At 48.1% G+C, this 14,123-nt stretch overlaps 1 protein-coding gene across 1 annotated transcript; it reads left to right on the top strand.

Moving 5' to 3' along the window:
• The first annotated feature begins 2,447 nt into the window (after nucleotides 1-2,447).
• Nucleotides 2,448-13,818, top strand: LOC105703310 (zinc finger protein 583). The gene is made up of 2 exons (XM_012431617.1): nucleotides 2,448-2,677; nucleotides 7,665-13,818. The coding sequence occupies exon 2, from the start codon at nucleotides 7,695-7,697 to the stop codon at nucleotides 9,291-9,293; it is 1,599 nt and encodes a 532-aa protein (XP_012287040.1). The 5' UTR covers nucleotides 2,448-2,677; nucleotides 7,665-7,694; the 3' UTR covers nucleotides 9,294-13,818.
• Nucleotides 13,819-14,123: the final 305 nt, after the last annotated feature.

The raw sequence follows: 14,123 nt of genomic DNA, 5'->3' as shown, positions 1-14,123 counted from the left end.
CATTCGAGTCTTAAGAAAATTTCTATTCTACCCGTAGGACGGATCTCGGTCTAAAATTAGTACTTAGATTACCCGTTTAGCCGCAAACACTGATACATGAAGTATGTTTACTACTACTCGATAATTTAATTTACGTTCGAGTTAAGTCGATTACTTACAATGTACTCGTTAAGTAATCGAGACGTTGTGGAAATTTGCTGGCAGTTTTAGGAGATATTTATGGAATCACACATCACGCGGTGAGGATCAAGGATCAAGGATGGGGCCTAAAATATTGACGCAGAGTCGAGAAGGACCTAGGCTGTCTCTCGTGGGGGGTTCCAGGTAAGTGTTCCATCGGTGTAAAACTGAAGACAGAAATGCAAGACTGTGATGTCACTCAAGGTGGGCTGAAAAAAATGATTGAATAGATATACCTGTGTGTACACTTTGGCATGTTTTCATCCGTGTTGAGGAGGTAAGATCAGGAATAGGTAAGGGATTGCTGATGCTATCGGATACCTGTGTTATACACCACACATCTTTATTGTCACTCCACGTCGAGTTCCTATTTTCTTGTTTTTAGACCCAGTGAATCGTAAATACTTCCTGGAAGATGCCGACTATATTTTATTGCAACCTATAAAGATTAATCACCAAAATAGCGAAGACGCCAGGTGGATACGTACGTTGGTACGCGTATTACGCATCGCTTCCAGGCAACATGTGGACGTTAGATAATGCGTGCTTGCGTGGCCCTGGAAGTCCAAGCGGATCAACCCAGATTCAAGCGACGAAGTAATTCCGCTTCTCGTCCCTGAAGAACGGAATAACCTTCGACAGGTGCGCACCGACCTAAGAGGCACTATTACCTACCCATGAAGAAAGCGGGACGGGGTGGTAACACCCATCGGGGCAATGGGGCAGGGTCGGCTATACATCAAGGGACTTATTCTTACGTCTTCAAGGATGAAGGTCGCGTGCCGGTAGTTGACCAGCCGCTACTTAATTCCTGCACTGTAAAAAAGGTTTATCGAACCAAAGAAATGTTTTGTTAATTCAAATAATTATTCGACTGAAATAAATTGTCATAATACCAAAGAAACGTTGCGTCCAATTTATTTAACTTAAATAATTATTCTTTTTATTAATAAAATATTTCTATCATTCGATCATATTTTTTTCCTCAGGGTGGAAAGGATCTTTTTTATGTTGAAGGAGGAACGAGAATAAAAAAATCAGAGTAATGATAAGCGATAGACATTTATGCGAGCGTTACGAGGAGGAATCGGTTCTCCGTTCGCAATTTCACATAATTAAAAATACACGTGTACATCATTTCGGCCCAATTTAACGGAGCAACCTTCAGCAGGTGCGCATCAACCCGAGAAACGCTTCCGGTTGTGAAACCTGGCCCCCGGAGGGGTAACAACGCCCAAGGATATAGACAAGGAAGAAGACGCGGGTCTGACGCGCAATCGAAAGTCGCGATCGTCGACCCGTGGCCGTCCGATATCCGGAAAATCCGCCACCATCCGAACCACCGTTCCCGTCATGGAACGACATTGTCGAGTAAAACGTGAGACGAGGTGGTGAAACGCTCCTCCACTATTTCGGTCGATCGTTGCCGACCTACCACCAAGTATCTCCGTTGAATCCTACAACGACGCGGCGCAAACGGAAAACAACAGTTTAATAATAAAATCTGGTCCAAAACGGCGGCCCGAAAACGGCTTCCCTGCGTTTCTAAAAATACTCACCGCGCGAGCCGAGCAATCGTTCCCGTCGATATCGAGAGCTAATATTTTCCCTGGGAAGCGCGTACGCGCGTGGAAGCAATATCCCCGAATAGTGGGCGACACCTCGGGCTCGAATATCGCGCAAAAATATGGAGGTGTCGGAAGGGTAGGCGCCGCTTAGGGTCAAGCCCAGCGTTTAGGGTGAAAGCGAAAGACGCCGCGCGCGGCGGTGTGCGTGGTGCGTACCGGGAGCTTCGAGCCGTCTATCAATGACGAGGCAGCTCGAGCCGATACGCGATACGCGGGGCGACGCGCCGCGCCGCGTTGTGGGGAACACGCGCGAGGCTCGCGCGCGTATGGGTGCGCGTCGGTGAATGCACGCGTCGAAGCCAGCCCGCGGGTCACCGCGTCCTCCGCTCGGCGTGGCGGCGGCCGTCTCCCGGCTGGCGGGCTCCGCAAGAGCCGGTGCGGGCCGCACGCGCGCCGCCGGCCGAAACCGCGACGACTGCCTCCACGTGCTGGGAGCAGTGCTTAGCCGCCCTAAATTGTAGGTCGTCGCGCGCGGCGCGGCGCGCGGGTCGCGCGGGTCGGGGGGAGACTAGCCCCTCTGCCGACTCCGCTGCTTCGGCCGGCCTCGGCTCTCCTCGGCCGCCGCCTCGGTCATCCTCGGCTTCCGCCGCCGCTCCTCGGTCCCGCTCGGTCCGAGTAGGAGGTAAACATTGCACAGTATGATTGGTCGTCCCGAGGCGGGTCCTTCGGTTTTTAGTCATTTTTAACTTCGAGCCGAGTGCGAGCGGACGATTTACCGGTGCGATGCTGGCTAGGATTTTATCGCGAGTGCTGCTAGGTGCGACCCAGTGATACCTCAGGATAGAGATGGGACTGTGAGCCGATCCGGCTCCGATCGCACGGGATTGTTTGGATTATATGAGGATTCGTCGAGTCGAGGAGGCGCACAGGTTGGTCGAGTTCTTTCAGGGTCCGGCTCATTGGGTTGATTCGACGTAAGGATCGGGTTTTTTGGGGCTCGGCCGGAGGATATCGTTGGGTGAAACAGATTTCACCGGACCTGCATTAAAAAAATTCGATGGCCGGTTGTCCGATTTTAACCGGAAGACTCGGTTTGACGTTTCGAGAGTTGGCTCTTGGAATAATGACAGGATCTCCTATATTATAAATGATGACTCGTCTTGAGGTTCTTTTTTATCTATCATTTGAAAATGTTGATTGCTGTTCAAGTGACAGAAAACGTTGACGATTACTTTTATTTGGCTATTGCGTGAGAGGAAGGGAATTCTTTAAGCGATGCCCTTGAATTGACAATCGATTCGATTTTTTCTTACATTATTTCCTTTTATTTATAGGGGATTTAGTGAACGGTCCGTAGATTTTTATGGAAAGTTTATTATATTGGAGTGATGTTGGACTGGAGTAACGCTCGTTGTCAATAATGCCGTTGACGGATGTTTTTCCGGCACGAACATTGTTTACTAGTTGCAAGAATTCTTGCACGTGATTACATGAATGCGTGTTTGAGAAATCGTTCCGAGAACTGGCAAATGACGGGAATAAGGATTACAAACTAGATAAACGATGAGTGAATTGCTGGTTGTTTGGAAGGAAATGCCGCACATATCGCACCACTTTACCCGATTTTTAAGATAATACCCCTTTGCCCGAATTTCATTTTTTCTTCCTGCACTTTACCCGCTATGAGTTCATGTAGACGCGAAAGATAATCTCGTCGCTTCGATCGAATCGATTTTCGGTAATGCTCGTATCGCGATTTAATTCCCTCTGTACCTGAACTTTGACAAAATTAGACAATACTGGACATCTCGGACGAACTGTATATTAAGCGCTAGCTTGTATTTTAATAATTTTTCTTATAATTAAAACAACTCTGAATTATCAAAACACATCTGTTCATGATAAAACGTTTCGTTATAGCGAAAACGCTTCCATTAGAATGAAATAAAGATGATACAACGGTTTCTTTTTCAATTTTTTAATAACATATTTTGTGCGCATCCTCGATATTAGTTTATCTACCCAGTTTCCAGTTTCTGCAGGCTCCACGATTTTAATCATCTAAAAGAACAAAAAGTGCCCTTAAAACACATATAAGATCGCCATCCATAAAGGTCTTCATAGACACCTCGCGTAACAGTAATCGTAAGCATAACAATAAGAACTGGTCAATGAAATTGCCGAAACAGAATAGAATATTAAATCTCCTAGAATGTAACTGTCCGATTCTTACAGTTGTGCCCACGATTACTGTTATTACTGTTATTACTGTTGCGCGAGGTATTCGCGAAGGCCTTAAGGTGCCAAGAAAGTGGCATCCGAAGGATCAATCATTTATGAGACTTCTCCAAACGGAGTATATCGAATCATTTGAATTTTTACCTCAAGTCCTTAGGGAAGGCTCTGAAACTAAATATATGAATATTTATTCAAACTGTGAAAAATATCCATAGACAATTTAAAATATTAAATTTCCCAAGGATCGGGACCTTTCTTAGAGCCTCTACGTTCACGTGGTAATGTTTCAAACGATTCGGTGCACCCATCTCAGAAAAATTTCATAAACGCGCCGACCCCTTGGACGGCACTTTCGCGTCGCCTTAAGAGCGCGAGGCGTTAAAAGTCAACTGCTCGGCGAAAAGCGATTCGGGGGTGGCAATGGCCCCTCGAGGTCCGAAACCGGCGAGCTCGGTTCCGATTCTTTGTCTCGGTCGATCCCGTTAGGCGAGGAGGCCGAACGGAATCGCGCATCGTCCCCGCGCAGTTGAGTTTTTCCCCTCGTTAGAATCGTCCCTGCGGTGTGGAGGCCGGGGTTGTTTAGCGCGATCAATAAAATTTTCGTGGGTCCTCGGCTACGGTTTCGAGATCGAGGACGATCGGGGTCGATCCACAGGGCCCCCGTGGGCGCGGATCGGTCGGGCGGCGCACTGGAAGTGCCGCTCCGGTGATGTAACGCAACGTCCTTACCGCGCGGCGCGTTGCACGAGGTCGGTGATCGCTATAAAAAAATGTGGAGGGTACACGTGGAGGCAGCGGCCAGCGGTTTCCGCCGGCCGACTGCACTGCCGACCCCGACGACTGCCTCCCGCCGCCGACCCGATGCGCGTGGACTCCGACTCTATGACGCTCCCTGCGACGCGGCTGGGCGCCCCGACCCATTTCTTCTTTATATATCTATTTACTATTACAACTCGCACAAATAATTGTAATATAAATAAAAAACGACGATAAGAATTTTTAATCGACGATCCAGCCTAGAAGAGCGCACTGACCCATTTTCTATCTTATATAGGAATTGTTTCCCTTTTATTTTCAATTCGCGCTTAAAATAATAATGTAAATAATGGACGATATTTCGAGACTGACCATCGGCGATGGCACGGTGACTCGTTTTAAATCCTACTTCTTTAGTATTATTTATATTTACGATTTGTATGTTATTTTGTTAACGAGGATCGATCCCCTTAATTTATTTTTTTCCCTATGCGGAATTTCCACAAACAACTGGACTGTAAGTAATGAGCTCAGTGATCCGTTCTTTTTATAATTCCTTTTATATTTAGAATCTGTAATAACAATTGAACTCTCAATCGCGAGTAATATTCCGTTAATGGCTTTCGGACGCGGCGAGAGCAGTGACCTATTTTATGTTTCATTTATTATTTTTTTTTATGTAGAATCGACGGGAATAATGGAGTGAGAAATATCTCGGAGAAATATTTGCGTTGTTTGGTAATGGTAGTTTTCATGGATTTCAAAAAGCGACTCGTTTTGTCGTGCTCGATTCTTCCTTTATTGTGTCGTTTCGGTTGATCGTCGATGCCTGAATCTTCGGCATTGTTAACAATAAATACTGTTTGGTAATCGATCCTTCACGATCTCGTATGCGATCAGTATCTGGTTATCGGAAATATCGGCTGTCAAGTGACCTATCCTTTGAATTTTTATTTTCCCCTCGCAAAGTCACTTCGATATACCGGTACCTTGGTGTTTCTGTATAGGAACCGGGTCTTATGGGGGTCAAGATAATTCTCGAGAAGCCGATCGATAGGGGGGATGTTTATTCACGCGCACCACCATGAAGGAGCCCTTCCTCGGAATTCCGAGGATCTTTATCATCCCCATATAGGGAGCGTTGATAACCTCCCCTGCCGTTTATTCCGCGACACACCGATACACGAACGATTGCAAAAGTGTCAATGCAAGCTAGAGAAATTTCCTTCGTTTGAAAAACCAACTGAAAGAAAAAAAAAACATACCGATAATAACCGTTCCATACAACCACTTCGTCCGTTATTATTCAACATTTTCATGTGCCATGCGGTTCATCGTCATCTAAATATTAAAATCTAATATCATCCAAAGCATCACGAAAATCAATCATCCAGTAATACCGTGGAATGTCTGGAGTATCTAATACATGTAAAAGTCATTCAAAATAGTAATTTAAAAATCGTCGTAAATATTTATTATATTATTTGTATAATGAAATATATTTATAAACTCCAGGTATCTCGCGCATGCGCGTCCATAAGCTCCGTATTTAGAACGTATTTCGGAGGCTTTATTTTTGACGTTTCGCTTTCAGTTTCAAACTAGTGTCGCGGGGGTAGATTTTTCATGCGTGATCTGGAATCGGGACTTAAGGGGATATGAAAGTGGCCTCCGAGGAGTGAATTGTTCATGATATCTTTCTCCGAGCTGGGTGTTCCCAAATCGTTGAAAACTTTACAACGTGAATATTGGAACTACGAGGAAGGTTCCTCCACCCATGAAATGTCATTTATTATACAACATTTTTAAAGTGTCTATAAAGAAATAAAAAAGAGAATTGAAATTTCGTGGGTGGAGGGCTCTTTTTATAACCTTCAGGCTCACAGTGTAAAGTTTGAAAGGATTCGGTACACTTAGCGAGGGAAAAAAGTTTTGGAAACGAAACCTCTGCGACGCCATTTGCAAACCACCTTAACGCATAGTCGGAAGATAACTCTCGGAAGGGGAGGCGATGTGGGTCCCTCGGAATGTTTTCCCACCCGGTGGGCGAAATTGCGTTGCGACGGGAGGCGGGAACGCGCAAGATCGCGAAACCACACGGGTGCGTGTGCGTGCGGGGGCGAGGCGCGTACGTTTCCGTGCGTGTCTCGCGCGGGGCGTTTCGCGAGTGGGCGTTTCGAGCTCAAGAGATACCGCAGTGGGGCGACGATCGCATTGCGCGATCTTTACGGCGCGTAATCGCCGATTACGCACCCCCGTATCTCGCAAGATGCGTAAAGCATAATTCACAANTGGACATGTCATGTAAATAAAAATATACCTAGGAATGTATTTGCGGTAGCGTATTCTCAGATTTTTGCTGTATCAACTATATATTTTGGCATATATTTTTCAAAATACATGAATTTCCACGTGGGCGGGAAAAAATTTCCACGTTCACGCTTATTATATGTATTTGGGGCGAAACTCTATCGAGTTTCTTAATCCGTTTCCTCAGGGAAGTAATGGTTTCTTTTTTTTATCCTTACTGAATGAAATTAACATTGAAAACTAAGGAAACGGAACTAACATTGAAACTTGGGATCCCATAACGCAATGAAACCTTGATAACCTACGATCGAGTTACGAGATTCCATACCGATCAATCGTTTCCGCCGCGTAACTCGGCGAGTCGGTTTCAATCGCACGATCGGTTCGGGGTCGATTGAATTAATCGATTGACCGGGACCCGAGGGGTGATCTTTCTCTCGAGCGATCGGCGGGTCACATAGGAAGAAGAGTCGGTAATCGATTGTCATGAGGCATTTGTGGGTTAACGTAGCTCTTTGACCAGGGTTTCTCCGAATTATGGAAAAATGTAAGCATTTCGTGTTGGTCCGATTTCGATGTCTCGCTAACAAGAGCGCCTCTTTCCTATTGCAGATAACCTGAGGTCGCGAGAGGACGTCGAGGATGGTGGGTTTCTACCGGACAGAGCCCCGGAACCCTGGACAGATGCCGATGTCCGGAGGGATGCCGGAGCTGGAGACTATGAACCCGGTGAAGAACCTGGTGTGCAGTCCGGACCTAAGCGTGTTCGGGACGCCGGGCGCGGCCGAGGCGACGATGGGCGCGATCGGAGGAGACAAACTGTACCAGTGCCTGCTCTGCCAGAAGAGCTTCGACCAGAAGACCGCCTACCAGAGCCATCTGCGCTCCCACGGAAAGGAGGGCGAGGACCCGTACCGGTGCGACATCTGCAGCAAGACGTTCGCGGTGCCGGCCAGGTTGACGCGGCACTACCGTACCCACACCGGGGAAAAGCCTTATCAGTGCGAGTACTGCAACAAGTCCTTCTCCGTTAAGGAGAATCTCAGCGTGCACCGCAGGATCCACACGAAGGAACGGCCGTACAAATGCGACGTGTGCGAGCGGGCGTTTGAACATAGCGGCAAGCTGCACCGCCACATGAGGATACACACGGGCGAGCGACCGCACAAGTGCTCGGTGTGCGCCAAAACCTTCATCCAGAGCGGCCAGCTCGTCATCCACATGCGCACGCACACCGGGGAAAAGCCCTACGTCTGTAAGGCCTGCGGCAAAGGGTTCACCTGCTCGAAGCAGCTCAAGGTGCACACGCGCACCCACACCGGCGAGAAGCCCTACACCTGCGACATATGCGGCAAGTCGTTCGGCTACAACCACGTGCTCAAGCTCCACCAGGTCGCGCACTACGGGGAGAAGGTGTACAAGTGTACTCTCTGCCACGAGACGTTCAACTCCAAGAAGACCATGGAGCTGCACATCAAGACCCACTCGGACTCGAGCGTGACCTCGCCCCGGGACTCGCCCATCGAACCGGTCGTCGAGATCTCCCAGGGCGCGGCCGCCGCCGTGGTAGCGGGCACCCTCTGCTCCCTGGGCTCGTCCGGCGGCTCCGACAAAGAGAACAAGACTGAGGAGGTCGGGGACGCGCACCACCACCACGGGTACGCGCAGCACCGAGATTTCTACTACCTCTACCCGGCCCCCCGGGAGTCCTACGGCCAGCAGGCGACCCCGGTGCCCGGGGTCAATCCGGCGCTGCTGGCGGTCGCCGCGGCCGCCGCCGCCGCCGAGGAGCGCACCTTCCAGAGCCCCCCGATGGCGGCCCAGATGCCGGACTCCCACGTCTTCCTCTACCCCGAGGTCGTCTCCACGACCTACGGAGCCTACTCCGGCGCCCGGTCTCCGGGAGACGCACCCGTCAACGAGTGCTCCTCTCTCCTCGACCTGCCCGGCAACGACGCCCGGAGGAGGGTCGAGGCTGCCCTGGAGGCCGTTGAGGAGGAGCACCAGCGCGAGTACGGCGTCAGGGTGGACAGGGAGCCGATGCTGACCCCGCCCAGCAGCAACCCCGTGAGTCCGGCGCCCTCGCCCGACCCCCTCGACCTCGCCATCCCCGTGAAGGAGACGCTCATCCTGCCACCCCGCAAACGCTGCAAGATGATCCTCGAGTCCATGGAGAGCGAACGCACCGAGCTCGCCTCTCAGAGGCAGAACTCCGTCATCCAGTTCGCGAGGGCCTCTTAGTGCTCCAGTCCGGTGGCCCTTCTCCGGTCCGTATTCCTCGTTGCCGGTCGTTTCCTAAATTCGTACGTGTGCTCGCGCTGCAATTACTTTCGAATCCTAGTATTAACTGGTGATGTATACATATAAATGAATATATTTACGAAGCGCGCCGAGTGCGACGGGAGGAGAACGTTACGCTGGGAAGCTGTTCCCCGGGAGCGCGGAGGTGGTCGCAGCGCAGGAGTCCCCCTGCGTTGATCGCGCGTCCTCGAGAGGAGCCTTTCCGCTCCTCGTCGGAACGTCCGATCCGCCACTCGGAACTTCCTGGAGCGACGAAGGAGCGTGGACCGCGCCTGGTCGCTCCCCCTCGACGTGGTATCTCGCTGTTTTCCGAAATTCTCTCAGGGCTTATCCGGATAAGTAGGTTACGACGTACGGTGCACGGCCGTCCTGGACATTGCGACGACTCGATGTCGCGGCGTTAACGGATTCTCGCTACTCGTTCGCAGACTGCGTTCCTGGTCATCCCGATGGGTCCCGGCCCTTCCTGGCTTCCTGGCTCGGGCGTAACGTTCGCGGCTAGAGACTATAGCACCAAACAATTGATATCTCTGTGATAAGAACTCCGTACTACCAGAGTATTGAGGGGAGCTGAGCCCACTGCCAGTACAAGCGTAAACGCAGCGCGCGAGGCCGCGCGGACGCGCCCCTTGAGAAGCGGTTGCGCGCTCTCGCGCGCTCCTACCTATGTTCATAATTTATCGAGTAACCTAACTTACCGTTGTGCGTGTACATGCGAGTTAATTGTAAATGTCAACCTTCGACTATTTAAACGTGGATTGGGTATTCGTTCGAGTTGTCCTCCGAAGATATGCTCCGCTCCGGTAGACCTGAATCGACTCTCTTGGACGTCGACGCCTCTCTATGCTAATCTGAAACATATTAGATTATATGTTAATATCCTCTGCGAAGTGTTATTTCGCGAGTCCATTTGATGGACCTTTTAAGGTAAATTATTCTCTAGCTTCTCGAGTTATTTAATTAATTTAACGTTCTTCCCCTATGTCCTTGGTCTGTGGAGCGGGGCGCGCTTGTTGTTCATCTGTCATGGTCTTTGGTGGAGTCGCCGAGTTGGTGGTCCATGTTTCAATAGTCAGGGGTGAACACGGTCGCACGATCCTCAGGCGGCATCCAGCAATATCCCGATCGGGAAAGCAAAGCGCCTGGCCGTCTTGCGGCCAATTATTTTTTAAGATCGCGAGGCGCTAGACGCACCGTACGGAGGCGAATCATTCGATTCCGTTTGCTAGCGCGACTTAGTTTGTATACTGTAGACCGTAGTATTCGTAAAAAGCGTGCGCGGCGGCGCGACACGCGCGTTTACACTGTCCCCGCTATGGCGCGTCGAACTGATTACACATAAATGAAGAAAGGAACTTGTAAGTTAATTTTTAAGCCGCGACAATCGGTGGGTTTTGCCGCTGCGAAAGACTCTCATCTAACCCGAGCGCAGTACCGAATTCGCGTCTCCGCGAAGCGACTTCTGGCGACGTCATGCGCTTGCGGGCATTGATGTCGCCAGGAGTCTCGTGTAAAGGTCGATTTATACTATCCGATCAGATACGGTCGGAACGAAAAAGTAGCATTGACGGTCCCACAAAAACAGAAGGTATATTTGTACTATCAGTTTAGTTCAAGCACCGATTTTAAAACTCAATTTACTGACGTTGCAAATCATTCTTGCCGGTAAAGCCGGACGGTACACGTACGATACACAACGTTACCGAGTATATATACTCCGATTACAAGTGCATGTGAAAGTGTATTTCAGCAGACGCTACTTTTAAATTTGGTATGAATCGACCTAACGCCGAGGTCAAACGACGCTATCGAGCTGGGATTTTTGTGTCCATTTATGACGATGGACGTGGTTAAGCCGCCATTTTATGCCCGAATAGATCCAAGACAGGTTTCATGGATCCATGTTTTCTTCGGGTTATAGCCGATTGACTGAAACAGAGATATTATGGTGGATTAACTGTCTACGTAGAATATCTTGCAAAATGTACTGCTGTAACTCTGGTAGCGGAATCTCGCCTTGATACCCTTCCAGTAGGCGAAGTGGGCCAGCATGTGGTGAGGGCTTTTGGTCTTTGGTACCGCATCCGAAATAATCATGACATATCTCCAGCTTCCCGGCTCGTTAATATCGTTCGGTCTCGACACGCCATCTCGCCTCGGGCGGGACACTTAACGAACGCCTGGAAAGTCTCGAAATGCACTTCCGAAACGATGTCACGCGACGCATCTTTTTACCGTACCGCATCATCTTACCGTAGACCCTGAAGAGCCACCTCGCTCGCGAGTATCTCGCGAGGTGCTGGGATAGTATTCACACCAAGTCACGATACATTCTCATTTGTCACGTGGATGCGTGGGTGCAGCGTCGATTCGTTTCAAGATGTCCCTGTCTTTTATTTACTGTGATGGTTACTTTTTATACTCGTGGCTGAAGCGCCCCTCACGGTGACTTCTGATGTACAATAGACGCTACGTGGACGTTCGGACAGCGCGATCGCCGGTCGTTTCTTACAATTTTTCATTTTAAAGTCCGCCTCTGAATCGTCACTGCACGCCGTCCTCCATTGACTTCATCCATTTACTTTACATTCGTCTAACTAGCGCCAGTTTTACGCGATCCGCCTGCCGTTAAAAAAAAATAAAAAAGTACGATTCGCCCGCGGAAGCCGCGCCTCGCGGTGCGCACCCGCGGTCGGCCATTGACAAATATAAAATTACGAATCGATATATACATATATATATTTATAAATTAATATCAGCGAATCGCATATTACCGTATACCCTAAGTTTGTAATCGAATTTGGAAAGTAGAGAGTTCGTGGACTAGCTAGTTGTAATAATCAAGCGGAGGCGCGACCCGTTTCTTCGCAGCATTCTCTCTCGTGAGTTTCGTCGTGACTGTGTGTGTTGTTACCTTGTTTATTTTTGTATATAGACTCGAAAGCATTATATATTTAAATTTAAGAGGTTGTCTGTTGGTATGTACATGATTTATCGGTATAGCTGATTTATTATTACTTTGATAAAATCGTACTAAACGTGACTACGGACGCTGGCCAGTCACTGTCATAGAAGAATAAACATTTTCAGTTATTACGCCCTTTGTCGAGTTACTTCGCATCCTCCTGGGTAATCCGTGAGATCGCCACGTCAACGGCATTCACATTCTCGACCCTGTGAATTCATATCCTTGTATTGATACTTGCGTTAAAACGAAATGACTTTGGCTGTCGCACAGAGGACCCTAATCTAGCCGAGCATTTCCTTTAGGCTGTCCACACCCAATGGTGTTCGTATAAGTAGGGCATTTTCTTTGTACCCGCCGAAAATCAATACGGATTGTGGCATACTACTTGGGTTTCCCTCTTTTCCTGGTATAAGCGAGGGTGAGTCCTGTCCAAGGGTGGCCAAGGGTAACGAGATGTGTCCTGGACCCGGACCCGGTGGCTTCAACGATTTTTCCCGTGCCTTTCCGTCCCCTGGCAAACTACGTCTTCGGATTCTTAATGTCGCCTTGTGGAGGCCGGGCTAGGAAGGGAGACTCCAAGGACCCACCGACCTATATTGGGTCAGTGAACTTAGCTCCCCGGTTTATGCACCCCACGAAACTTGCCGAAAATCGCTGGGGTGCGCGTTTCCGAGGAGGGTGCCACGCCTCTGATCGAGAGTACTTCCTTTCTTCGGTGGAAAACCTTAGGCCCGGCCTGGGCTTAATGGTTCCTTCCGTATACTGAGAAAAACATTTTTTTTCCTTCAAAGAAATTATTTCTTTGGATGGAATTTAAGCAATTTTAACGTATAATCAAAGAAATGTAATCCGCCAAAAAATGCCGAATGTTTAACCGCGATGCGGTTTTAAGGGAATACGGAGAATATTGTAATTTCTGTGAATGAAAAATATGTCTCGTTGGGGTAATTACATGTTCATTCTACCAAAACACTGGTACTTCATCCAAGTGAGGATTATTCAAAGAAATCAATTTTTTGAAATGAAAGAAATACTTTTCTCAGCGTAGTAACCTGCCTGGAGACGGAAGATAAGAATGTATAAATGTAAAAGTGCGTTTTATTCATTGTAATATGCCTATCTTTTAAAAGTTAGTTAGTTCACCCGTGCGGAAATATACTTCGAGAAAGATTTATCTTTTACCCTCGAGACCGCATGACTGTCCACGGGTCACCTGCGAAATTGATGTCTCTCAAACATATTATCCGACAATTGAAAATGAACGTCCTTTTTATAGCAATAATATGAAAGCTTCTTACAAATTTTATAACCGAGTTGTAAAAGATGCAGACACGTTTAAAAATGTTAAAGCGTTCCAACGACGTATTCTATGTAAATTTTGCGGTTCGGTTGAAGATTCAACCTTGCCGATTTTTTCTTTTTATTGATAAGGCTGCATAAACCTTGATATCACATGTAATAGTACATTTCGACATACCCAATAAATTGTAGAATGAAGTTGTAGTTTTTTTTTCCCCGTAGAGAAAAGGAAGTTCAACTCGTACTGTGTTGAATACCATTTTTCGGGTCTAGAAAGTAATTAATATATTCATTAGAAGGGTGCCACGCCTTGAATTTGGACACGCATGCTTTTTATCTGCCTTCTATCAATGGATTTTCATGCAAACATAAATGGGGTAAGTATACTTGTCATTTCCGCCCAGCTTGATAAAACAAATAATCAATGATGTACATACCGTCCAGTTTACCTTTTTGTTATCTGTTGCGTTTGTTATGTTGTTCCGTTGATTTAGACGAATGTA

This window comes from Orussus abietinus, unplaced genomic scaffold (assembly GCF_000612105.2).
Source record: "Orussus abietinus isolate OABI.00-Male unplaced genomic scaffold, Oabi_2.0 scaffold435, whole genome shotgun sequence".
NCBI classification, from domain to species: Eukaryota; Metazoa; Arthropoda; class Insecta; order Hymenoptera; family Orussidae; genus Orussus; species Orussus abietinus.
This window is presented reverse-complemented; position numbering and strand designations above follow the sequence as displayed.